Raw genomic sequence first — 27,030 nt, forward strand, 5'->3', positions numbered from 1 at the left:
TCTATTGATTATTATATTGTACTCATATATATTAAGAAAATTAAAACTGAGTTGAACTTTACAATCAAAATTTATTGTTCGACTGAATACTCCAAAAAACAATTTACAATTTCACTTAATGCCTTAACTAGCAAATTCTAGCATTGCTACAAATATAATTTGCTGATTTCTTTATGTCTTCTGATGAGAAGAATAACATTCTTTGAAACTCTGCGGAATAACCACTTTGTAAATTGTTTTTGGAGTATTCAGTCAAACAATAAATTTTGATTGTAAAGTTCAACTTACAGTTTTAATTTTCTTCTCTTATAATAAGCTCTACTCTGCGTATTGAGCTTTTTTAATTTGGTTGGGATTAAATTTTCTATATATAAATACTGTTATTTATATTAGTTTGAAGTTTACCATTGCATATATCAGGTAAACACTACATCTATTTGCTTTCATTAATATCTATATATATACATATATACTAGCATGGGTGCCCAGCGTTGCGCGGGTGTTTGGAGGTGTATGCTGAGCAAAAAAAAAAAAAAAGGTCAATTTTTTAAAATTTGACCCCTTAACATTTATTGTTTTGGGCTCAAATCAAGTTATTAAGTTAGATCCATGTCCAAGGAACCTATATCTAAAATTTCAAGTGTTTAGACCCCAAATTGTCAGGAGTTTGGTAGAGTTCTCAAAGATCAAATCATTGAACTTTCACCTCTTAACAACCAAATTTCTGGCCAAAACCTGATCACATAGATTTTCCCAAATCTCAGTACCCTGTATATCAAATTTCGAGTCTGTAGACAAAAAATTGACAGAGTTATTGCGTAGTGAAATGTACGCAAACAAACAGACAGACACGTTCACTTATATATAGTAATGATTTCAAAAGTAAAATAAAAAGTGATTTGAATGCCATCAGCTGCTCTGGTCATAGCCATTATTCAGCACATCAACCTTCGTTGATACCATCTGAGCTATCACCAGATGGATAAAAAAAAGGGATACAAATGAAGTGTCTTCAAGATAAAAATATTTATGTACTCATGCTTATAAAGTAATCGATTTACCTCTGCCGAGATAAACTGTGTTTTCTCGATTTTGACCCCTTAGCAATTTTTTGCTGGCTAAAAACCAAATTGAAACTATGCTACAAGTTCAAATAATACTACATATCAAATTTCAACGGTAAACCAAATAGGCTGAGAGGAATTTGATAGACATTTTACACACACACACATTGACAAGGCCACTTATATAAATATTTCTGTGTGCTAGAACGTTTTCATAAAAATTCTATTATTCAGAATGTAGAAACTATGCATAAATAGAATTGAGCATAATAGTGAAATGAAGCAAATCATCTAATAAGAAACCATAAAAAAATGAATAAGTAATCAATTAACGCTCGTTTTTCAAAGGAATATGCAAATCAGTTAACCTTCACGTAGTCGCTCACATATCCATGAACGAGTATATTAAAAAGTTTGCCTTTTATCGTGGTTCCTGGATAAGAGTCCATGTAACTGTATGAAACTAAAACGTTATTTTTATTATTTCTTAAAAACGTCTGTCACTAAAAATAGTAATCTAGTTTGGTTCTGTTTTATGGCATATCAACCCTATTTTTGGGTTTGTCGAATCTAGTAATTTTTGAAAAAAAAATTTTTTTTATACTTTAAGTTATCTATATCTTCAAATATTTATTCATGGTGTTTAGTTTGCTTGTTTTTGTAGAAAAATGTTGTTTTCTTTTTGTTTCAGCATTTGCTGCAGTCTTTTTAAGTCAAACTAGTGCTGAGGGAGCCTCCATACCCATACGCCTCCACTGTCGGGAAATAATGCAAATTGTAATTCAGAGAAAATAACATTGGTCTAAAAGGTCATAGGTCTCTCCATCATCTCATGAGCCCAAACTTTTCTAGTTGGTAAGATTGTCAGTTGGATGAGAGATATGAGGTTGTTCAATAGGTAAGAACCCTGACCCACTTCTCATAGTATGAGCGATGAAAATTGGCACAGTTATAAGTCTTTTTCTACATAGAAACTGTCCAGAGTTACGCATTTCTCTCATCGTTTAATGTAACCTTTGTAGAACACCCCAGGTGGGTCCACCAATCACGATATGTCTTTAGAAATCCTTTCCAAAACAACTTCATGGCTGGAAAGAAATGAAAGTCAAAAGGTGCAAGATTAGAAGAATAGGGGGAGTGGAGGAGGATTTCATAGCCATACGCCCATGTTTCTGATCTGGCGACATGCACGTTATGGACTGGAGCGTCCTCTTGTAGGATAAGGATATCTTTGCTGATCTTCCCTCGCCTCTTGAGTTTTATAGCTTCTCTTAATTTCCTTAAAAGTTAAGCATAATAGGCTCCTGCACTTGTGATACAATTGTCCAAGAAATCTATCATCACTATGTAGATTCCATGAATAAAGCTTCTTTCTTAGAACTGCGCACCCGTGGAACTCTCTTCTGTGTACCTGTTTTCCAGCTGATTACAATTTGATAGTCTTCAAGTCCAGCGTAAACAAATTCTTGATGAACCGTCCTCTTAAGTAATCCAGTTTACCAAGTTTCCACTACTAATGATTACTACGATATCCCATTGACTACTGTATACTCAGTAGCCCTTATACTTGAGTGGCCTCCAAGCCTTGATAAGTGGTGACTACTATTTAAAAAAAAAAACTACTCTGTCCTGATCCAAGAAGACTGTGAGGGCTGCATCTTTGCTTTCTTTGGCGGTGGTGAGTTCAAGTGCTTGTGCTGCATTGATTGAGCTTTGGTCTGTGGGTCATAGTGATAGACCCAGGCTTCATCCTGTGTAATCAGTCTTTTGTAAAAAAATCGACTCATCTTCTTGGCACATCTCTAAATTCATCTGTATACACCCAATACATTCTTGCTTCTGGAAAGGCATCAGCAGCATGGGAATCCATCTAGCAGACATCTTATGCATATGCAAATGGTCATGAACGATAGTTTCGACAGACCCTCTACTAATCTTGACCTTCTGGGTTATTTGACGAATTATCGATCTTCAAAAATGGCAGCCTCAACTTCACTGATGGATGCCGCATCAATAGCAGAAGGGGTGCAACCAGTTCTGGGAGCTGGGATAATACCTTTGCTAATCTTGGCCCACTTCTTTATTTTGATAGCTTCCCTTAAATTTCCTCAAATAACTGGCTTCTGTCATTGTGGTATCCTTTGTCAGGAAATCTGTGATCGTCTCTTCAGAGGACTGTGAGCATGACCTTGCCAATGGAGGGCTTGAACCTTGATTCTTTGGAGGTGGTGAGTCCAAGTGCTTCCACTGCATTGATTGAGCCTGGATCATAGTCATAGACCCAGGTTTCATTCTGTATAATCAGTCTTTTGAAAAACTTTGGCTCATCTTTTTGACTCATTTTCAAATTCATCCTCGAGCACTGAACATGTTCTCGCTTTTGAAAGGGTGTCAGCAACCTGGGAATCTATCTGGCAGACACCTTATGCATATACAAATGATCATAAATGATAGTTTCCACAGACCCTGCACTAATCTTGAACTTTTGGGTTATTTGATGAATATTCACAAATATTCAGTTTTCCAAAATGGCAACCTTAACTTTACTAATGGATGCCCCATCAATGGCAGAAGTGGTACAACCAGATCTAAGAGCTGTTTCCATAGATTTTCCAACATTTTGCCAGGTCATATGATGAGGCATTATTACCAAATGTTTCTTTTATTTCATCAAAAGTCTCTTGTGGCGTTCATCCTTTTAAATATAAAAATCGGATCACTGGTCGACACTTAACATTCTCCATTTCATACTCGATAGTTCAAACACTTGTAAATTAGAAACCACAGTTAGTTCAGAGCTGTAATTTGCCACATAACTCATAGAGATATAAATCATTGCACATACAAAAAGTTGCAAGATTTTTGTAAAAATAAATAGATATACAAAGATTTATTTACAGACTAGCGGGGGTACCTGGCATCGCCCGGGTGTTTGTAGGTGTGTTTATGGGGGGGGGGGTAAGTAATAACCCTGAAACGATGTTAAAAAAATCGGAAAAAGCAAAAAAAAAAAAAAAAAAAAACGCTGTGTGTATAGGGAGGCGGAAGTAAACTAAAGAATAAGCGAAGTAAAAAAAATATAAAGAAACATTGCTCGGGTGTTTAAAGATGTAAAAGAAAAAAAAAATATCTCTCTCTATCTGTTTTTGTTGTGTGTGTGTGTCTCTCTCTCTCTATCTCCCTCTGTCTGTCTCTCTTCGTCTTCGTTACTCTAAAGAGTGATAAAAAAAAAGAATATGAAATAATGCTAAAAAAATCGATCGTTAATAATTTTTTAAGCGTATTATTTTTTGTTTTACTTCACATTTTTTATGATTCAGCGCATAGCGTTTATTAAATTACATATTTCGTTTCCTGTCTAGACATCTCTCTCTATCTGTCTGTCTGTCTCTCTCTCTGTTTGCGTTTGTGTATGTGTGTCTCTCTCTCTTTCTCACTTTGTCTTCCTTACTCTAAAGAGTGTTACTAAAAACGAAAATGGCGTCTGGCTGGGGTTTTTTTTTGTAAAAACTTCGATTGTTAATATTTTTTGTAAGCGTATTTTTTTTTTTTTACTTCACATTTTTGGCTTGTTATTTTTCGTTTAACTATCATATCTAACTATTTTTAACGTGCTAATAACTTTGGTAACGTTGTCATAGCGTAGAAGTTCATAGTTTAGCTTGTGTGAGAGTTAAAAATTTTTTTACCGATAACAACAATGTTTTTAAATTCAGACTGCCATTACAGCTTGCTGACGTCAAGATCATGTGACATCACTCAGCGGGTTTTAAATACAAGTTGACCCAAAATAAACGGCCCCGTGTACACTTTATATAGAAGAATTGGCGCCCATATTTTTTGGGGCAGTTATAAATCGATTTAAAAATATGTAATGTTTAACATTAAAATGTCACTTTTTTGGGGCCCCTACCCTGCAGAAAATCGATCAGTTGACGCACTTCTGATGGTTCTTTTGGGCCAATTTTTCGATATTTGTCGTCCGGAGGGTGGGGCTTTCATATGAGACCAAGTTTGTGAATTTTTGTTCCGTCGGTCAAAAGTTTTTAGCAGACATACATACATACATACATACATTTTCGCTTTTATATATATAGATAGAAGACTGGAGATTGCCTGTAAATTTAATATCCCTTAGACACTTCCTCCTTTGGAGGAAGCCGGTTCAACCCTCTTATGTACAACAAACAAACAAAATACAAAGATTTATAATTTAAATGTTGCCTTCTGTTGTCTGTTTTTGTTCACTATGTCGGTATCCTGCATTGCTGTTAACCTTAACTACTTACATTTGAATATTTTTAATGGATTTTGAATATTAAAAAAAAAAAAAATTAAAAAAAAAAAAAAGTCTGTTTTTGATTTTTTTTTTAAGAAATGGATCTTAATTTATTCAGAATGCTCTTTGCTGTCTAATATGAAGATATGTTGTGGTAATAAATTAAAGAAACTATTCATACAAAGAAAAAACAAATGAAAATAAACCAATCAAAATACACCGGGGATGGGGTTGATAGTCACGCAAGATTGTACATTTCAGTTGGCTTCTTGCAAAATGGATATCAAATCTATCAAGATGGATCTAATGCTGAAATGAGGAAGGGAAGTTGGGGGGGGGGTCGTAGTAAGAAATCTGATCCCTATCATGATGATAGTGACTTGTGATGTTCACTTGTAACTGAATCATATCCATGTTTAAAACATATTACACATTTCTGCCAATCTCATTGGATCACCAAAATTAAGTGATGTTGAACATGGTTAGTACCAGATGGGTGACAATCAAAAACATAGTGGCTTGTTAATAATAAAAGCTCTCTCTCTCTTTCAATCTTTCACCCTCTTCTTCTCTTTCATTTTCTCTTTTCTGTAATTTTATCTCTTGATCTTCTTTTCTCTCTTTCATTCTCCTCTCTCTTTCACTCTCCTTCTCTCTCTCTCTCTCTCTTTCACTCTCTATCTCTTTTTCATTCTCCTTCTCTCTTCCTTTCGCGCTCCTTCTCTCTTCCTTTCGCGCTCCTTCTCTCTTCCTTTCGCGCTCCTTCTCTCTTCCTTTTGCGCTCCTTCTCTGTTTCTCTTTCATTCTCTTTCTCTCTCCTTCTCTCTCTTTCAATCTCCTTTTCTATTTCATCTTCCTTTTCTATTTCATCTTCCTTTTCTCTTTCATCTTCCTTTTCTCTTTCATCTTCCTTTTCTCTTTCATCTTCCTTTTCTCTTTCATCTTCCTTTTCTCTTTCATCTTCCTTTTCTATTTCATCTTCCTTTTCTATTTCATCTTCCTTTTCTCTTTCATCCTCCTTTTCTATTTCATCTTCCTTTTCTATTTCATCTTCCTTTTCTATTTCATCTTCCTTTTCTCTTTCATCTTCCTTTTCTATTTCATCTTCCTTTTCTCTTTCATCTTCCTTTTCTCTTTCATCTTCCTTTTCTCTTTCATCTTCCTTTTCTATTTCATCTTCCTTTTCTATTTCATCTTCCTTTTCTCTTTCATCTTCCTTTTCTCTTTCATCTTCCTTTTCTCTTTCATCTTCCTTTTCTCTTTCATCTTCCTTTTCTCTTTCATCTTCCTTTTCTATTTCATCTTCCTTTTCTCTTTCATCTTCCTTTTCTATTTCATCTTCCTTTTCTCTTTCATCTTCCTTTTCTATTTCATCTTCCTTTTCTCTTTCATCTTCCTTTTCTATTTCATCTTCCTTTTCTATTTCATCTTCCTTTTCTATTTCATCTTCCTTTTCTATTTCATCTTCCTTTTCTCTTTCACTCTCTTTTTCTCTTTCACTCTCTTTTTCTCTCTCAGTCTCTCTTTCAATGTTTTTTATTATTACTAACTTCATAGCTATAGTTGGAGGAAATTTACCTCTTCTCAATCTGACATACTCTTCCTGTCACTCTGATATCATGTGTTTTTTTTGTAACAGTGATTTTTGGCATAGGTTTCAATTCTCAGTAACACAAGAAACATGTCTTCATTGTGGCTATATACTAAGCGATAATAGGTAACTTTCAAGCAATCTTTTTTTCCGTCTATTCTTTTATTGTTTCTTTCTCACTATATATTAAATCTTATTAACGCAAGTTTATGACTTGTGGTTGTAGTGTTGGAAAGCCCTAAGAAAGAGAAAAGTTCCCCTATTCAGCTTATGAAAAGAGAGTTAGAAATAACTCCAATCAAAGGTATTTGTCAGCATTTGTTACACAAGAAATGCTGTAAAATTGCAGGTCGGTTGAGAGACAATAACAGGGTCCAATCCCTGGTCCCTCCTCGCCAATCTTTCACGATAAACACCCGTCTAACTGAAACCGCTGTCAAAAGTTTTCCCCACTCTTTAACTGTGCCAAAACCAAAACATAGAATCCATGAACAAAGCTTCTTTCTTAGAAGTGCACGCCAGTGAAACTCTCTTCCGTCTTCCTGTTTCTCACCTGGCTACAACTTGGATGTCTTCAAGTCCAACATAAACAAATTCCTGATGAACCGCCCCCTTAAGTAAGACACTTTATCAAATCTCCAATACTAACAATTACTACGATACTATCCCATTGATTACTGTACACGCAATAACCCTTATCCCCGAGTGGCTTCCAGGGCTTGATAAGTGGTGACTTCCATGTAAAAAAAAAAGAAAAAAGAAGAGGGTTCGCACAGGCTTGAAAAGGTCTTGAATTTGTAATTTTTATCTTGAAAACGCCTTTTTTTCTATTATTATCTTGAAAATATGGAAAACGTCTTAAAAGAGCTTAAAAATTGTATTCTTGATGTCCAGTAAAAAAAATTGTCGAAATATTAGAAATAAAATCTAAATAAATACTATTAAATATTTTTTTTAAATATTAATTAAAATACTGTTAAAACATTTTTTAAATATTAAAAATAAAATCAAAATAAATATATTCTTCTGAAGTTCCATCGTATTATTATTCCCGGTAGTGTCGGTACAAGAGTTACGCCCCTTTGTCATATAACTTTAAAAGGAGATAAATGAAAGTGACTTTTCCTGTTGTCAATTACTTTTTGGTTTATTACATCATTGTTTATATGTCAAATCTTTTTTTGAAAACTTAAATTTTGTCTGGAAAAGACTTTGAAAATGGACATTAAAAATTTATATGAACTCCAGATAACCAGTGGAGGCAGACAAGAACTCAGATGTAGGTAATGTCTATCTGGATAGCAAAACTATTTAGGTTGTTCAGAAGTTTTGTTATCTTGGTGATTATAGTATAGAAATAGACTGATGCTAGTGTGATAGTAAGAATTTTGAGTTTTTTTTACAAAGAAGTCATTGCTTATCAAGGCCCAAAGGCCACTCAAGAATAAAAGGTGGTCACTGAGACAAAATCTTAGTGAATGTTGGTGGTGGAAGTTGGATAGAATTTGATTATTTAAGGGAGTGAGACATCAAAAACTTCTTTACATTGGACTTGAAGACAACCCTGTTGTAGTCAGCTGGAAAGCATGCCAGCAGAACTGAGCTCCACAAGTGGGCAGTTCTAGGAAAGAAGCTTTGTTCATGGAATCTGCATTCAGATTTAGGTACAGATAGAGAGTAGGGGAAATTGTTGGTTGTGGTTGTAGCTAGACGAGTGCTTTTTTTTTTTTTGTAAAAGTTTGCAAAAAGGCATCCTCTAAGGTTTTCGATTTGATTCGTCTGTTCCCATCGGCAGTATTTATAAATAGAATCTCCCTACTTTCAGGAATCATACCTCATAATTATATAAAAAAATATTGCAATATTTGGTGTGTATGTGTGTGTGTGGGGGCATAGATTGGAGCTCAGACAAGTGATAGAGAAAAGACAGGCTCGCAACGTTTCCTCTGTGGAAAAGAGGTTGTAGGGAGGAGAAAAGAGCATCATTCAAAGCCGGTTCTGAAGTCTGTCAAGGCAGGATAGGTTGCTCTTAGTCGAAATAAGTGTGAGGAACTCTTTACTAACTAGTATGTTGTTATAACTGTCGACCAAGGAAGAGTCTATCAATTATGTGTGTACAGTGTAATGATATATTGAAATAAAACTTGGCCAATGTGGGTTGAGGACATGTGTTGCATGGAGAGAAATGATATGAGACGATACAATAGATGTGTAATGTGATCCTTAAAGACAGGCTTAAATCTGATGACGTCAGAGGAAAACTAAATTTGTAAAGTATAGGGAGGTATGTACAGAACAGGAGACTTTGTTTGTTTGGTCACATTGAGGTTAAGAGATGATAACCAGTTTGTGTGCAAGAAGTGTAAGACGAGACGGATGAGAATTCTGATGTGAGTAAAGCGTATCTGGATGACGAAGCTACTGAGGTTGTTCAGAAATTTTGTTACCTTGGTGATACCCCTTGTAGCACAGGGTGGAGCCAGTACTAATGTTGTTATAAGAGATGAAAGTGGATATAGTAACGCTCCCCTCCCTTGCGAAACATTCACAACTAACACTCATCTAGCTACAACAACTGTCAATAATTTCCCTTACTCTCTATCAATGATTTAAACTAAACGAAAATTCCATGAGCAAAGTTTCTTTCCGAGAACTGTTTGTCTGTGGAATACAATACTGCGTGGCTGCTTCCCAGCTGACTATGGCATAGTTGTTTTCAAGTCTAATGTAAATAAGTTTTTGTTGAGCTATCCTCTAAAATAATCAAATTTTACCCAAGTTCCACTATTACTGATCATCAGTGTTGTCTCTCAGTCTACTCTTAACCCTTATCGTCGAGTGACTCTTAGGCCTTGATAAACGATGACCCTCTTGTAAAAAAAAAAAAAAAAAAAGTTCTGGGAACTTCTTCCAGTGCTAACCTGGCTCTGTCAGTGGGGCATTAGAATACGCCGACTGACCCCCCCCCTCCTCCCCCCGGCGCAGAGGGTAAAAGTCCCTCAATGGGGGTCCTGGATATGATCTTAAAGTATATCCGATGGTGAGGCCCCAGCTTGCGGGCTCTGGGGAGTGTGGAGCCACCCTTTAATTGCCATTGCTCCCAGGTCCACTCTGACCTTAAAAAGATTTTCATCCAAATCTTTGGATCCGGCATTAAATAACCTGAAAAGGGTTGATATGCCGTAAAACAAAAACAACCAACCAACCAATCCAGTGCTAACCAGCAAAACATTACAACTGTTGACTAAAAGAGGACTCTATAAGGCATGTACACACAGTATAATGTTTCCCCACGGAAGAGACATTGTGAGCCTGTCTCTGTTTTATCATTATTTTCATGGCAAGTGCTCGTTTGAGCTCCAATCTATGCCCCCCCCCTGGACTTTCATAAAAAAACACACAACTATCTACAACCACTATCAACAATTTCCTCCACTCTTTATCTATGCTTAAATCTAAACGCTGATTCCATGAACAAAGCTTTTTTCTTAGAATTGCTCACTTGTGAAACACTGTTCTGCTGGCCTGCTTCCCAACCAACTACAATATGGTAGCCTTCAAGTCCAATGTAAACAAGTTCTTGAATTCTCCCCTTAAATAATCAAATTCTACCCAACTTAGACTAGTAACGATTACTACATTACCGCCTTACATCCATTAACCCTTATCCTAAAATGACCTTCGTGCCTTGATAAGTGGTGATTCCCTTATAAATAAAAAATAAAAAAAATTAAACTTGGCAAGTTTTTAATGTATTTCTTTTTTTTTTTTTATTTGTTCTCTTTTTCAAAACTTAGGATTTGATGGCGCAACTCTTGAGCGGGATTGAATTCCTTCATTGTCACAAAGTCGTCCACCGAGACTTGAAACCACAGAATATCCTTGTCACAAGAAATGGTTTGTTAAAGATTGCTGACTTTGGTCTGGCGCGACTCTATGCATTTCAGATGACCCTCACGGCTGTGGTATGTAAAAAAAAAAAAAAAAAAAAAAAAAAAAAAAAACGCATTCACTTTTGATAATTTTTAACCGTTTTGCCTTTCCAGAGATATTAGAACCATGATCCAATGCCGACTCAGGTGGCTGGGGCACATCATTCGAATGCCCAACCACAGACTACCACATAGAATCCCCTATGGTCAATTACTCCAAGGCCTACACAGTGCCGGTGGGCAGAGGAAGCATTTCAAAGATCACATCAAGAGATCCCTGAAGAGGTGTTGAATAGACCCCTCTTCACTAGAGGAACTTGTTTCCTGCTAGGATCTCTGGTGCTCCCTTTGCTTACAGGGAGTGAACTGCATTGAGGAGCAGTGAATACAAGACCATACAGCAAAGCGTGCAAAGAGGCATGCCTGTCTGGCCATCCCTGCTCAACCCGACACCTCCTTCACATTGCCATTCTATGACAGTACCTGTTGGTCCAGGATTGCATTATTTAAACATCAGCAGATTCACAAGAAAAAGATCGGTGTTATCAAATAATGACGGATAACCATGAGAAAGAGAAAGAAATATATTAGAATCCTACTCTAATGGTAGACTACTATTCGTTAGAATTGTTGTTATATTTCCATGTTCGATGCATGGATAAACCGTTATTCACCCATTGGCAGCAAAGGTTCTGGATCGTCTGTTAATACAATTACTCAAGCACTGAATTTAATTTATGAAATAATTTATTAAAAAGAGAAGAACGATCACAGATGTGCAGATAGCTTGTCTTGTAACACCTGCTTGAAATTTTTGCCAAGAAAAAAAACCCTCAGACCTGTCTCTATTTAGAAGTCATATTATTTAATCAACTTCTGTTTTGTAGTCACCTCTCACTCTTTGGTGTCATTCAAACTTTCTCATTCAAAAAACAAAACAAAAAACCCTTCCAGTGTATGACTAATCATATCATCTTATTAGTTCAGTTTCAGTGTGTTTGTATAAAAAAGATGTCATGTATAAATATTGATATTTAAAGCTTGTTCATATTACCAGTTGTTTGGGCTGGACTAAATAACTTAATTATTCTACTGTAGTTAAATGCATTGTTATATTGCCAATAACACTGTACAACAATAACAAATTACAATTGGCTAGTCAGGAGCAAGTCCAATGTATTAATTGAGCATAGGGAGAAAAATGGTGAATAAAAAATAAGTTTATGAAAATTAAAACAGGAAGTGAACCCAGTTCAAACATCTTCAGATTAAGTAATTAAAAAAAAAAAAATGTGGCTAAGTATGTTATTATTGTGCCAATAACACAGTACAATAGTGTATCAAAATTTGCTAATCAGTTCTGACCTTGAAAATCTGACCAGATAACTTTATATATTAGATAGATGGAGATAATGTGTATTATTATTATTTTTATTATTGTTATTATTATTATTGTTGTTGTTGGTGGTGGTGAATGTCTTGTGTTTCCCTTCTATTAAAAAACAAAAAATAAAGAAAAATCTGCATGATTTACGTACACATGGCAAAAAGAAATTTAATATAATTGTATATAAATGAAATATGTAAGCAATTAATGAGAATTCATAGGCATTACAACAAAAATTTTGCAAGTTTGAATTATATTAAATTATCTTTGTTTTATGTTGCTATTTTGAAAATGGCATCATGAGAAAGCTGTTTCCTAGATTAGCCATAAAATATTTGAAAATAAAACTACTTGATCAATTTGCATGATTTTTGGAATATGATAAATTATTGGGTATATATATATATATATATATATATATATCATACAGGTTTTTCTTTTATCTTTGTTTTGATAATTCTGAACAAGCACATCATTGTTATTATCATTATTATTATTATTATTTTTTTTTCTCTTCAGGTCGTCACACTCTGGTACCGTGCCCCCGAAGTGATACTACAAGCTCAGTATGCCACACCCGTTGATATGTGGAGTTGTGGATGTATATTTGCTGAACTTTTCAACAGAAGGTTAGACTTTTGAGCCTTAAACTACTGTTTCTTTCCATTTGATGATGCCTTTTTGTCTTTAAAGATCTGAACAAAGTTATCATCCTAATTATACTCGCATCTGAAAGAAATGTAGGAGGTGCCTTCAATAAGTTTCCAGACTTTTTTCGTATGCACACTTTTATTGGTAGTACGCTCATCAAATTCTCATCCCCTTCAAAGTAATCTCAGGCACCCCAGGCACGTATGCAGACCCCACAATTTTAATGAACCACCGTTATGCCTGATCAAACATACCCATTCCTGTTTCTCGATACATCATTATATGTAGTCAGTTTTTTAAAATAGTCAACCATATACGAGCCTATTCGTGACCAGACACACACACACACATACACATTCAGCTTTATATTATAGATATATATATATATATATATATATATAAGCGTCACTTTTAATAGTAATAACATATTAAAAATGTTACTGCTTATGTGTGTTTAATTTGACCCAAGCTTAAATTCCATCAAACTTCCTGGAAAGTGACGATAGTTAAGTAGTTAACAATGCAACCTTTCAGTTATGGATGTTGGCAACCTTCACATAGTCTCTTCCAGAAGTACCCAATGTCTTTCTAGAAAGGATTCTAACTACAAAGATATCTGGAAAACGAATGCCAACAGTAATCCTCCAATTCATGTGAAATGAATGAATGGATGATGCTCACCACCACCACCACCCAATGTCTTTCTAGAAAGAATTCTAACTAGAAAGATATTGGAGAAACAAATGCCAATATTTATCATCTGATTCATGTGAAAATGAATGACTAGATCAACCTGAGTGTGCCATGTTCAAATCCAGTTCGTTCCACAGAAACACTTTAACTTAGGGATGTTGGCAACCTCCATGTGGTCTCTCCCATAAATACCTGATGTCTTTCTAGAAAGATTTCTAACTAGAAAGATATCAAAAATGAATGCTAACAATAATCATCCGATTCATTTGAAATGAATGATGCTCAACAACAAAAATCACTAGCAAAAGGGAAGAAGGTTCACTCTTAATATCAGCAGCAATAATAGTTTTTCTTTCTTTCTTTTCAACAATAGTTCAAAAAATAACAGATAAACTGAAACCCATCCAAAACACGTGAACGATGTGACATCCAAAAATGAACTATATATTACTAGTATGCGGCATGACACACCGGTTCCCGTCAGATCACCGAAGTTAAGCAACGTTGAGCCTGGGTGACCATTTGGGACTTCCAGGTACTGTATGTGATCTCTGCTTATCTCGGCATTCTTTCCAGTCAGTCTTGGGCCTCTCTTTGCCACTGAACCCAAGCAGTGCCGATTCAGGAGATGTATAGTTGGAGATTGCGCAACACGTCTCACAATTACACGCACAGTTCCCCTTACAGGGATGTCCATTGTCTCTTGAAACTGAACAGAGGCATTGATTCGTTCTATGCAATAAAAACCATCACATGAAAGAAAAGAAACAAAGTTTTTTTTATAACAGTTTTAAAAATGAGCGACGGCCTCGAGAAGCCGCCGAAAAAAATCCTTTTGCGGACATACACAAAAAGCGAACATACATACATACACACATTTTCGCTTTTATATATATAGATGGTGTGATGTAAACTCCTGACTGGGCTATAATTCAGGAAAACTGCCATCAACGCTATCTTTTTCTTTGTAGAACAATAAAAGTGTCGCCCTAAATCAAACAACACTACAATTTTATTTAAAAAGTTTTATTGAAAAAATCAATTCAACTTGATTATGTAGGAGAGCTGACATCTATTCAGTGTAGCTGCCTTCAGCCTTAATCACGACCTCAGTACAAAGTGGGTTCAGGTCGAGGGAGGAGGGGGGCAATGAGAGAAGAATACAAAGATGTAGCATTCCTTCTGAAGCCAAGCCTGGGTCTCTTTGAACTTGTGGGTGACACCAAGTCCTGCTGCCACCTCCATGATCTCCTAGCGGCCACCTGATTGCACCAGGAGATCACCACACTTTTCAGCACATCCAGGTACACTTTGGTGTTGACTTTCAAGCTGACTTCGAAGATGTAAGGTGGCATGATGTGGCCCTCACTTGAAACCATGCCACAGACCATAACTGTGGGTCATCCTATGTGTTGAGCTGTGTGCCCTCAAGTATCAGACCGTCCAGATTTGCATTTTGAGGGTACTAGCAACGATCCTGTTGTCATAACTTGTAGAGAGCATGAGTTGTACAGTGACACATCTCCGATCTCGTTCGTTGAACATCGTGTCACTTTCAGACATGATAGAAGGCTGCTATCACTTTTGGGATTTGTAAACCCAACTGGTCAACTAATAGTTGGTCTGCAACAAAAAAAGAAAACCAATTTTCATCAAACAGAAACGGAATCCTATCTTTTTCTGGGTGACAATTTTATCGTTTCAATAATTCCCCTTTCTCCGAACGTTCACTATTTAAAATACTTATGGAAATGATCCATGATTTTCATGATAATGCCTGTCCTTACAAAGACCTAGAATAATTTTATTGGGAAATCTTGCTAATTATCAGTTAAATATCTTATTATAAATTTTCTTTGTGTGTGTGTGATGCGGTTTATCTCAGCCTACAGGCAACCCACCCAGGCAAGTAAGGTACCGAAATGAAGCTTATGACCCAGCGGATGTTTTAGTGATATTTATATCCATGTTTGGTGTATGGAAATGCAAAAAAAAAATAACGATTTACTAAACAATGTTTTATTTACTGGATATTTTTCCGGTATTCACCGGAAGTTATTATCTCCCTTAGTAAGTCTGATTTACTGTCTGTTTGTGTGTGTATGTGTGTGACACGGTTTATCTCAGCCCACAGGCAACCCACCCAGGCAAGTAAGGTACTGAAATGAAGCTTATGCCACGGCGGATGTTTTAGTGATATTTATAGCCATGTTTGGTGTATGGAAATGCAAAAAAAGAAAAAATGCAAAAAAATAATGATTTACTAAACAATGTTTTATTTACTGGATATTTTTCCGGTACAAAGACCCGAGTTTGCACAGCTGGGCAAACTCGGGTCTTTGTACTTTTAAATAAATAAAACAAATATGTCCTTTCTTAAATATTATTTAAAAAAATTTTTTTTAATTGGAATGAGATGAGTAATATGTGTATTTATTTATTTGCAGACTGTTATTCTCATCTTTGTAGTTGTTGTTTCCCCATGAGATTCAGTATTCCTATCTCGTCGCAGTTAATCACCTGAAGATCGGCCAGAGGATAAGTTGGCCGAAACGTGGTAAAACAACAACAACTATGGAGATGAGAATAACAGTCCACTTTATTTATTTATTTATTCAAAATTGCAGCAATTTTATTATTTTTTAAAACAATAAATATTAGTGTAAGAAAAAATTGTCATTCTTCAAGTCACTAAAACAAATGCCACCTTCCTGAAGTGTATTTATAAAGCAGTACAATTATGATTGTACTGCTTTAGTCGATTGGACGACATAATTTAATTTTAGAACAATTCATTTTAAAATGAGTAAACCAGAATCATTTATCTTAGTGACATCAGATTAATCACCAATCACAATCTTTTCCGATTGGACTATCCCATCTTTTTTTAAAGGGAGTAGAGGATGATAATCTACATACGAACAGGAAATTGCCTGAGCATATTATTCAAGTCGTCACACCGATCATTATCAGAGATTATTCACTTGACAACAACCGAATGTGTTTCCTTGAATCTGGATGACAGCAAGTTTCCCCAGATTTCCAGTTCTTTCCGCTATTTTCAATAACTTTGCAAATGAAATTGAGTTATCGCAACAACTGTTTGCCTTTGGCTTCTTATTGGCAATAACCATTTGCCTTTACTGGGATTTGGGTAGCAGTAAACCTCTCCAAGGTCCCAGTCCCATTCACATCCATCCAATGGAGGTTTGTTTAGTGCTTTTTCCTCAGTTTTTTCATCCTTCTTGACCCTTCTCGACTATTTGGTGTGGTGGCAGTCGATGCCAACACTTCACTTCTTTTGGGGTTAGGGTTGGTGGGTGGGAAGGGTAGTAAATTAACGATTTTTGTCATTTTATTATTTTTAGTTAAACCCTTGGGAATTCCATAGTTTTATTCTTCATATTTTGTACTTCATTGTATTCTATCAATGTTGGATACGAACGCAGATCCCATGAGATTATATTATCTTTGTTTAAATTGAAAAGTACTTTAGTTAATGTATTATGTCCATTATTAATGCAACCAGTGAAAATTCCACACTGCGTTCTTGATTGATCTCTATAATTGATAGTTGGTTGGTTGGTTGGTTGGTTGTTTTTGTTTTACGGCATATCAACCTTTTTCAGGTTATTTAATGCCGAATCTAGTTATTTTGAGGAACGATTTTTAACGGAGTACATTTGTTTTTTAAGTCGGATTCTATTTAACCCATAGTTGGGACCCTAACAGGTACTACCACTCCGAGTCAGAGTGGACCTGGGAGCAATGGCAATTAAAGGGTGGCTCCACACTCCCCAAGGCCCGCAAGGTGGGGTCTCACCATCGGATATAGTTTTAGGTCATATCCAGGACCATAATTGATAGTTAATAATATTCCTTTTGAATTGATCATCATCATCATATTGTATGAAGTCAAAATTTCTATTGTTGGCATTGGTTTCCCCGATATATTTTTGTAGTTAGAATTCTTTCTAGAAAGACATCGGGTACTTACAGAATGGACTATGAGAAAGTTGCCAACATCCTAAAATGAATGTAATTTTTGTGGAACAAAAATTTGAGGAGGTGATAGTGGTTGAGTGGTTAACGACACAGACTGCTAACCTGGATGTTCCAAGTTCAAATCCAGTTTTAATTGATATCTCTACTACTAACAAAAACAAACTTTTTTTTTCTCTCCATAAAACTAATTGTCAGATAAATATTCTTTGAATTAAAAAAAGAAAAAATGAATATCGGTTTATTTAAAACTGTAGCAATTTTCATCTGTTTAAGGCAATAGATATTCTGTCTCATTACCGTAAAAATAATTCAGCTAGATATTCTTCAAATCAATAAATTAATAAAATTTGAAATGTATTAAAAATATATATTGTTTTACACAACGTGACAGCATAATTTGATGCTGGAACAATTATTTTAAAAATGGGTAAGGTCAGGAGTTTTTTTTTTTTACCTTAGTGACATAAGATTAATCAGTAATCACCATCTTTGTTGACTTTAAATTTGTGTGAAAGGTGATAATTAGGGTTATGACAAGAGAATATTCTTTTCATTATTTTGACTCTCGAGTGTGTATCAGTTAATATCTTATATGTTTTTAGATAAAGTGACGTGTTTCTCAATTTATTGACTGTGTCTAACTGTGTCGGATATACACTCGAGAGTCAAAACAATGAAAAGAATATTCTCTTGTCATAGTCATAATGTATGTATGAACATGAAATGCCGTAACACATTATGTTCATGACATGAGACAGAATATAATGAATAAGACAGATTATAATATAATGTGTGGATGACCTGAATGTAAATATCATAAGGAACTGGCAGGAATTATCTCCCTTTAATTGAGATGTTTCAAAAATGATAAATACTGAAAATTTCATTGAGATTTGATAATTCTGATTTTGAGTGGATTTTTTGTAATCACATGTATTCATTTTTTGGTTAAAAAACAACCCCCCCCCCCAAAAAAAAAACGCTGACTTTCAGGTTCTTGTTCAGAATTCCCCCTATATTTAAAAAAAAAAAAACAAAAAAAATTACTACTATTGTTACTAAAATTATCAGCTTTTAAAAGAATTTGGTTAAATAATTATAATTTAAAATTTTTTTATTTTTCAGACCGTTATTTCGTGGTCAGTCAGAAATTGATCAGCTAGTTAAAATATTTGAGTAAGTATTCGATTGTTGTTTTTCTGGTTCCCAATCTCAATCATCGGATGAATCAGATATTTTTCCCACTGTTTGCCAGTCTTTTGATTAAAAAAAATGTTTTATTAGTTTTTTTCTCCTTATCATTTTATTCTAGCTGGGGATGGGACATCCTACTAGATATCAGACATTCACCCACTATCTCAAATTTCAACCAAGGGATCTTTTTAAGATTCTAACTGTCTCTTTAAGTGCAATTGTTTCTATCTCTCTTGCACTTTGTTCACCGGGTATATTTGCCAGGTAGTTTTTGAAATTCTTTTTCATGAGTCCAGTTGCATGATTTATTGGGGGGGGGGAGTAGTTGGCTGGAACATGTAACGCGAAGGAAGAAAAGAAGGTAAGGTAAAAAAAAAAAAAGTAGTAGTAGACAGGCAGGCTCGAACCCGTAATGCGAAGGAGGGGAAAGAAGGTGAAAAAAAAAAAACGTAACTTGTTAGCCGATGTCACCATCGCGCAAGTGGAAGTTTCGTGCGTCGAATTTAAGCATAGTCAATTGATTGTACGATGATTTAAATACTTTGCCGCTTTTTCAAACAGTTTCACTTTATATGAAAAAGCCAAACAAACACCCGAGATGACGCCACGGTGGGAATTTTAGTGGGAATTTTGTTTAACTCTATCAAAAAAACGAAAGAAAGGATGTCTGTTTGCGAATGCGAGATATTACGATCTGGGAAGTATGCGAAAACTTCTTGCGGAATTTAACTGATGCGAGAAGCCTTTGGCGGACATATGCAAAAGCTTGCACCCATTTAGACTTATATATATATTAGACTAGCGAGGGGTACCCGGCGTTGCCCGGGTGTTTGGAAGTGTTTGTGGAAACTTCGGGGGTGGGGTGGAGGGGAAATATTTTGGTACGTAAGTATGAGGATCGAACCTGAACTGTTGAGGCAAAGTTGTAAATTAAAGTGTGAAAAAAAAAACGTGCGATGTTAACGATTGCCCCACTGCGAGATGCTAACGAAAACACATTTGAATTTCTTTAATTACTTGGATTTGGCAGGTGCCCGTTTTAATGAGTTAATGAGGTCAAGTTTGACTGCGGGATTTTTATTTTCTCAAGATGTTATAGGAAACAGACTAACCCACATGCGGCGAGCGACAAATGTTGAATATTTATCTTCCCGAAATCGAGCAAATTAAATAGACAGGCGAGCTTCGTTAACTGTGAGATATTACGATTTATATGTGATATAAAAAGTTTTAAAAAGTTGTGAAGCGACCGACCGCTTCTCTGAAAAAAGCCTTTTGTAGACATACAGAAAAACCGAACACACATACACACATTTTCGCTTTTATATTTATAGACTAGCGAGGGGTACCCGGCGTTGCTCAGGTGTATAAAGGTGTGTGTTCTTTAGGTAAATCAAAACACCTGAGTGTTTGTGTCGGGGGTGGGGGGGAGTTAAAATAAAAAAAAATTTTGGTAGGTAAATATGTAGGATCGAACCCAACTCCTTGAGTCGAAGTTGGAAATATAAAGTGTGAAAAAAAAACGTGCGACGTTAATCACGAAATAGTAACGGAAACATGTCTGAATTTATTTAAGTATTAAAACTTGGCAGGTGCCCGTACTTAATGAGGTCAACTTTAACTGCAGGGCAGTATTTTATTTACTGCGGGGCAGGAAATATTTTTTTTTTTTTGTTTCCCCAAGATGTTGTGGGGAAACCAGCTCCCCAGAAAAGGAGGATTGTCCAAATTGAATAGCAATTGTCTGATATAAGGAGTTTGGCCCCACATTGATCAAAGCTGATTGCTTTTGGACGTTTCCGGAAAAATGCCGCCAGAATTAGTTTCGCTTTCATTATACAAAAAAGCCTAATGCACATGCGACGATCGAAAAATGTTGACTATTTATCTTTTCAAAGTCAAGCAAATTAAATAGAGAGGTGACCCCCGTTGTTAACTCGTAGATATTATGATTTAGACGTGATATAAAAAGTTTTAAGAAGAAGTGAGTCGACTGATCGCTTCACGGAAAAAAGCCTTTCTCGAACATACACAAAAAGCGAACATACATGCATACACACATTTTTGCTTTTATCTATATACTAGCGGGGGGGGGGGTACCCGGCGTTGCCCGAATGTTTGGAGGTGTGTGTGCTCAGGCGGGGTTGGGGGGGTGTTAATCAAAACATAAGAATAAGTGAAGTAAAAAAAATAAACTAAAAAAAAAAGCAAAAAAAGAAAACAGAAAAACGAACGTTAAAACCTCTTTAAAAAATCTGAAAAATAAAGCGGTGGGTATCCGGCGTTGCCCGGTTGTTTAGAGGTGTGTGTGCTCAGGCGGGGGGGGGGGGGTAATCAAAACATAAGAATAAGCGAAGTAAATATTTTTAAATATTAAATAAAAATTAAATATTATATAAAAAAAAAAGTTAAAGCTTAAAAAAAATTAAAAAAAAAACACAAAAAAACTTATGTAAGGAAAACGAACGATGTTAAATGTATAAATCGGCAAAACAAAAACATAAAAGAAAACAGAAAAACGAATGTTAAATCTTCTTTAAAAAAAATCTGAAAAATACCCCCCCCCCCCAAAAAAAAAAACGTGAAAAATGGCTTAAATAAGCATGTTTCAATATTAAAATTTAAAAAATCGGTGGCTACCCGGCGTTGCCCGGGTGTTTTTGGGTGTGTGTGTGTGGTCAGTAGGGGGTGTTAATGAAAACCTAAGAATAAGCGAAGTAAGAAAAAAAACAGAAAAACGAATGTTACGTGAAAAATGGCTTGAATAACCCTGCTTCAATATTAAAATTTAAAAAATCAAAAAAAAAAGACGTCTCACCCAGCGCTCTAACCAACTGACCTAAGATGACGTACACGAAATTAGGTAATTTTTTAAAATCTTTAAATTAAATCAGGTTACGACGTCGTATGACGCATGCGTAGAAGCGACATCGTCACGAGAGGACGGTTTTTGCTGCCCCCCCCCGTCTTCCCCCCAACCTGTAGAAAAGTGCTGATTTCAGGGTGAAAAAATTAACGTTTTTGGCCAATTTTTCGATATTTGTCGGACGAAGGATGGGACTTTTATATGAGACCAAATTTGTGAATTTTTGTTGTGTCGAAAGTTTTTAGCAGACATACAAACACATGCATACATACATACAAACAAACACACATACACACATTTTCGCTTTTATATTTATAGATATAAAAGTGAAAATGTGTGTATGTATGTGTGTTTGTATGTCTCACAAAAACTTTTAACAGAGGCAACGGATTTTCATGAGATTGGTATCATTTTGAAGCCAGACATTCTGGACGACAAATATCGAAAAATTGGCCAAAAACATTAATTCCTTCACCCTAAACTGGACCCTTTTCTACAAGTAGGGGTGCCGAAAAAATTGTTCCTTCATTTTTTCTCCTCCTGCTACTACAACAATGACGTCATGTTCGACTTAGAAAACATTAACGTTAGTTTAAACCACCTGCAAGTGTTTTTAAAGGTTTAATTTTATCTGTTCTGAATTGTATGTCTCTTTGGCGTAGGGGTAACGTGTAAGGCGTTTTTTTTTTTCGCCTTAGCCTTGATGCTTTGGGTTCGAGCCTAGCTTCCTACCTAAACTTTTTTTTCCTCTTTTACACCTTTTTTTTCCTTTTTGCTTTGTTTTGGTTTTCCCAATTTTTTTAACATTGTTTTTTTTATAATATTAAAACAGGGTCACCCTCTTCTACATACACACCTCCAAACACCCGGGCAACGCCAGGTACCCCCCCCCCCGCTAGTATATATAGATAACACATAATGCATTCTAAAATACACCTTAGTTTTGAGATTAAGTTATCTATATATATAAAAGGCAAAATGTGTGTGACCATTTCGTGTATGTCTTCAAAAGGCTTTTCTCACACACGGTTCCGATGTCGTTATGATCGCTTACAACTGTTTATATGGGTCCTAAATAATAATATGTACGATTTGGGAAAGTGCGTCGCATCTAGATTTATTTACGTCGACTTTTACAAAATTATTGCTATTTTGGCTTCTCGCATGTTGATGAGGCTTTTTCGTATAAAAAGCGAAACTAATTCAAAGGTAACAACTAACAACGTTCTCGGCATTGCAGCTTTGATCAATGTTGTACATCAGACAATTGTTATTCAATCTGGACAATTGGGAGCTGGTTCCCCTCCCCCCCAACAGATGTTGGGGGGAAAAAAACAAAAACAGTCAAACTGCGTGACTTCTATTTGACATTCTTAATTAGGTCAAATGGAAGCAGCAGAGTTAACTTTTATTGTGCACGCCTGTTTTTATAGTTTAATAAATAAATTCAAACCTGAGTATGTTGTATGTATGTCGCGGTGGCCTAATGGGTAACGTCGCCCGTTTTTTTTTTTTCACACATTAATTTCCAACTCAAGGGTACGGGTTCGATTCTCATACTTACCTACCAAAACATTTTTTTTATTTACCCCTTCCCCCCCCCCCCCCTCACCCGGAGTTTTGATTTACCTCAAGACACCCGGGCATCGCCGGGTACCCCTCGCTAGTATATATATAAAAGGCAAAATGTGTGTGCGTTTGTATATTTCGCAAAAACTTGCGACAGAGGCAACGTATTTTCACAAGATTGGTAACATTTCGAAGCTCGACCCTTCAGACAACAAATATTGAAAAATTGTCCAAAAATATTAATTCCTTCACCTGGCCACTTTTATACCGGGAGGATCGTTTTTTTCCGCTGACATTTTTTGCAAGTCATTCAACCCTCACTTCCATGATATCACATAAAAGGCGTTATTTCGACTGCCCGTGACGTCACAACCATGGTGGAAGACAGTTTCCTTTTTTTTTCACCTCTTTTTCCTCTGGCATGATATGAGTTTGAGCCTGCTTACTACTCCTATTTTTTCTTTTTTTTTTTCTTAACCCACGTCCTTACACACACCACTTTCTTTTCCACCTTCGCGTCATGGGTTTGAGCCTGCCTGCCTGCCCACTATAACTTTTTTTTTTTGTAAACACACACCTCCAAACACTTGGGGGGGGGGCAACGCCGGGCACCCAGGCTAGTGTTATAGAAAAACAAATTGTTTTTATTGTTCTAATCTATATAAATAAGACAGTATATGTAAGTGTATGTGTGTGTGTGTGTGAAAATATTTAACTGATAAACTCTTAAACTGCTGGCCATCTAACCTTGAAATTAGCAGGAAATAGTAATCATACACCAAGAATGTATTTTTTTATCATATTCTAACCCCTCTCTCATGTTTAGTAATGATTTTTTTTTTTGAGGATTTAAAGAAAGAGTATCTCTTTTCCCTTTTTTTTTTCAGCAGAATCATCTAATTGATATACATGTCTGTACTTGTCACATATGCATGTAAATTAGACGGCAAAAATAATAAGTCTCTTTACTTTTACTCTTTACTTTTAAATAAAAATAATAAAGAACAATAATACTTCTTTCAGGCTCTCACTTTATCTTTCACCCTTTCTCTGTCTCTCTCTCACACATACACGCACATCTAATATATAAAAGACTATATGTCTGTCTGTCTCCATATTTGCAAACTCTAGTTCCTCCAGTCGCAGAGGCCCTGTCGGTGAATACGCCGACTGCCCTCTGCAGAGGGTAAAAGTCCCTCAATGGGGGTCCTGGATATGACCTTAAACTATATCCGATGGTGAGGCCCCAGCTTGCGGGCGTTGGGAAATGTGGAGCCACCCTTTAATTGCCATTGCTCCCAGGTCCACTCTGACCCAGAGTGGTAGTACCTGTTAGGGTCCTAACTATGGGTTAAATAGAAACTGACTTGCAAAAAACAGATATATTCTATTAAAAAAATTTTCTTCAAAATCTTTGGATTCGGCATTAAATAACCTGAAAAGGGTTGATATGCCGTAAAACAAAAACAACCAACCAATCCAGTCGCAGAGCGGTGCTAGAGGCCTCAAATGATTGGATCTTTTACAGACATTTAGTCGGTTAAAAGTTTTTAAGTCGTCAAAGAGCGGTCAAAATTGAAAAAATCTTTATACATTTTGTACATTCATCTTAGTTTATTTTTAATTTTTAATCAGTTTTTATGAATGCTACAGTTTTGCTTTCGGTTTTGATTCTAGCTGATGGCACCCTAATACTTTTTTATTTGTTTATTTTTTATTCAATTTTCATCCCAAACAACGCACAGTGCCACTTTGCAGTAGGGGGCTACTATCAGGGACATAAGTAGCGGGGATATTATGAAGGGAGATGAGTAACAAGATGTCTGTTCACATTACACTTGAACTTCTGCATGTCAGTACAGTTGGGGAAGCAGAATCCCAGAAGGGAGTTCCAAAGTCTAGCAGTTCTGGGGAAGAAACTATTGAAGTAGAAGGCTTTCTTATACCTAGTGATCTCCACCGTGCAGGGGTGGAATCTAGCTGCTCGTCGGGTTTGTCGGGGGTATTTACATCAAGGGGGTACAAGTGCTTGTAGTTCATCAGAGCATTCACCATTACAATACTTGTAGAACAGGCAGAGAGATTCAACATTTCGTCGATGGGACAGAGGCTATCAGGTTGGCAACTCTCTTTTGAACCTTGTCAAGGAGCGAGAGACTAGTAGCAGATGCACCAGCCCAAATGTGACAACAGTACTCCATACATGAGCGAATGGTGGCCTTATAGAGGTACAGGATAATTTCAGGTGTAAGTAGCTTTATAGCATGGTAGAGAGAGCTCACCTTCTTCGCATCAGCCTTGGCAATGCTCTCAATGTATCATGTTCCCTTGAAATCACGACTATAATAATATATACAAAATTTAAAATATATTTAAGCATATTTTACGATCGGGCAAAGCACCCCCCCCCGTCCCCCTCTCACTAGGATATAGATATTACTTTTTTTTTTTTTTTTGATTAGGTTGGATTCTGGATTTGCTCCAATTTTTTGTTTAAAAATAATATTTGTCTTTTCTATATTGAATTTGATCCGAGTAAATGTTTTTAGGGTTTTCTTTTCTGATGTGTAATTATATTAAAAGAAAAAAAAAATTGCGTTCTAATAATGTGGCGGGATGTTTTTTGTTTGTTTTTCAGTGTACTTGGATTACCTCCGCGAGAAGAATGGCCTGACAATGCTTTTTTACCTCGGAATTCGTTCCAGTCTTTATTACACAGACCTTTAGAAGAATATGTGCAAGGAATCTGTCCCTTGGCCAAGGATTTATTATTGGTAATGCTTTCTTTATTAGTATTTTGAATTAGTTATTACAAAGACCTTCTTTTACATTCTCTCCTGGTGCTACTGGATCAGGCTGTCTGAAGATACTGGCTTTCTGATCTAAAATGTACCATACATTAATGTTATTGTTTTTATTCTTTCTCTTTACAAAACTCAATCATGTTCTGCTAATCAGAAAAAAAAAAAACGATATTCATCAACAATACCGTTGTCCCAGTGATCAGCATACACTCGTTAACACTTATCCTCGAGTGGCCTTCAAGTCTTGATAAGTGGTGACACCCTTATAGAAAAAAACAAAAACAATTAAACCAAACACCATGAATATATAAGTGAAAATATAAAGCACACGAAACATAAAAAGTTAATTTTAAAAATCACTGTATGCGTCATTGGCTAACTCCAAAAGAGTTGATATGCTATTAAAATAAAACACCCATACAAACTTTTACATTCTCACATGATGAATAACAGATTAGAAGATTTTTTTTTCTTTTAGTGAACACAAAGTGGATTTTAACAATTGTTAACAACTTTTACATTCTCACATGATGAATAACAGATTAGAAGATTTTTTTTCTTTTAGTGAACACAAAGTGGATTTTAACAATTGTTAACAACTTTTACATTCTCACATGATGAATAACAGATTAGAAGATTTTTTTTTCTTTTAGTGAACACAAAGTGGATTTTAACAATTGTTAACAACTTTTACATTCTCACATGATGGAATAACAGATTAGAAGATTTTTTTTTCTTTTAGTGAACACAAAGTGGATTTTAACAATTGTTAACAACTTTTACATTCTCACATGATGGAATAACAGATTAGAAGATTTTTTTTTTTTAGTGAACACAAAGTGGATTTTAACAATTGTTAACAACTTTTACATTCTCACATGATGGAATAACAGATTAGAAGATTTTTTTTTTTAGTGAACACAAAGCGGGTTTTAACAATTGTTAACAACTTTTACATTCTCACTTGTTGGAATAACAGATTAGAAGATTTTTTT

At 35.6% G+C, this 27,030-nt stretch overlaps 1 protein-coding gene across 1 annotated transcript in view; it reads left to right on the forward strand.

The window, feature by feature from the left end:
* LOC145258187 (cyclin-dependent kinase 4-like) overlaps positions 1-27,030 on the forward strand; it is a 212,449-nt gene that overhangs the window by 177,318 nt on the left and 8,101 nt on the right. The window contains exons 4-7 of the mRNA XM_080116074.1: positions 10,732-10,899; positions 12,773-12,882; positions 18,728-18,778; positions 25,870-26,005. Coding sequence (XP_079972200.1) covers positions 10,732-10,899; positions 12,773-12,882; positions 18,728-18,778; positions 25,870-26,005 — 465 coding nt within the window. The remainder of the gene's footprint in view (positions 1-10,731; positions 10,900-12,772; positions 12,883-18,727; positions 18,779-25,869; positions 26,006-27,030) is intronic.

This window comes from Euprymna scolopes, chromosome 33 (assembly GCF_053919585.1).
Source record: "Euprymna scolopes isolate OS-2025 chromosome 33, ASM5391958v1, whole genome shotgun sequence".
NCBI lineage: Eukaryota > Metazoa > Mollusca > Cephalopoda > Sepiida > Sepiolidae > Euprymna > Euprymna scolopes.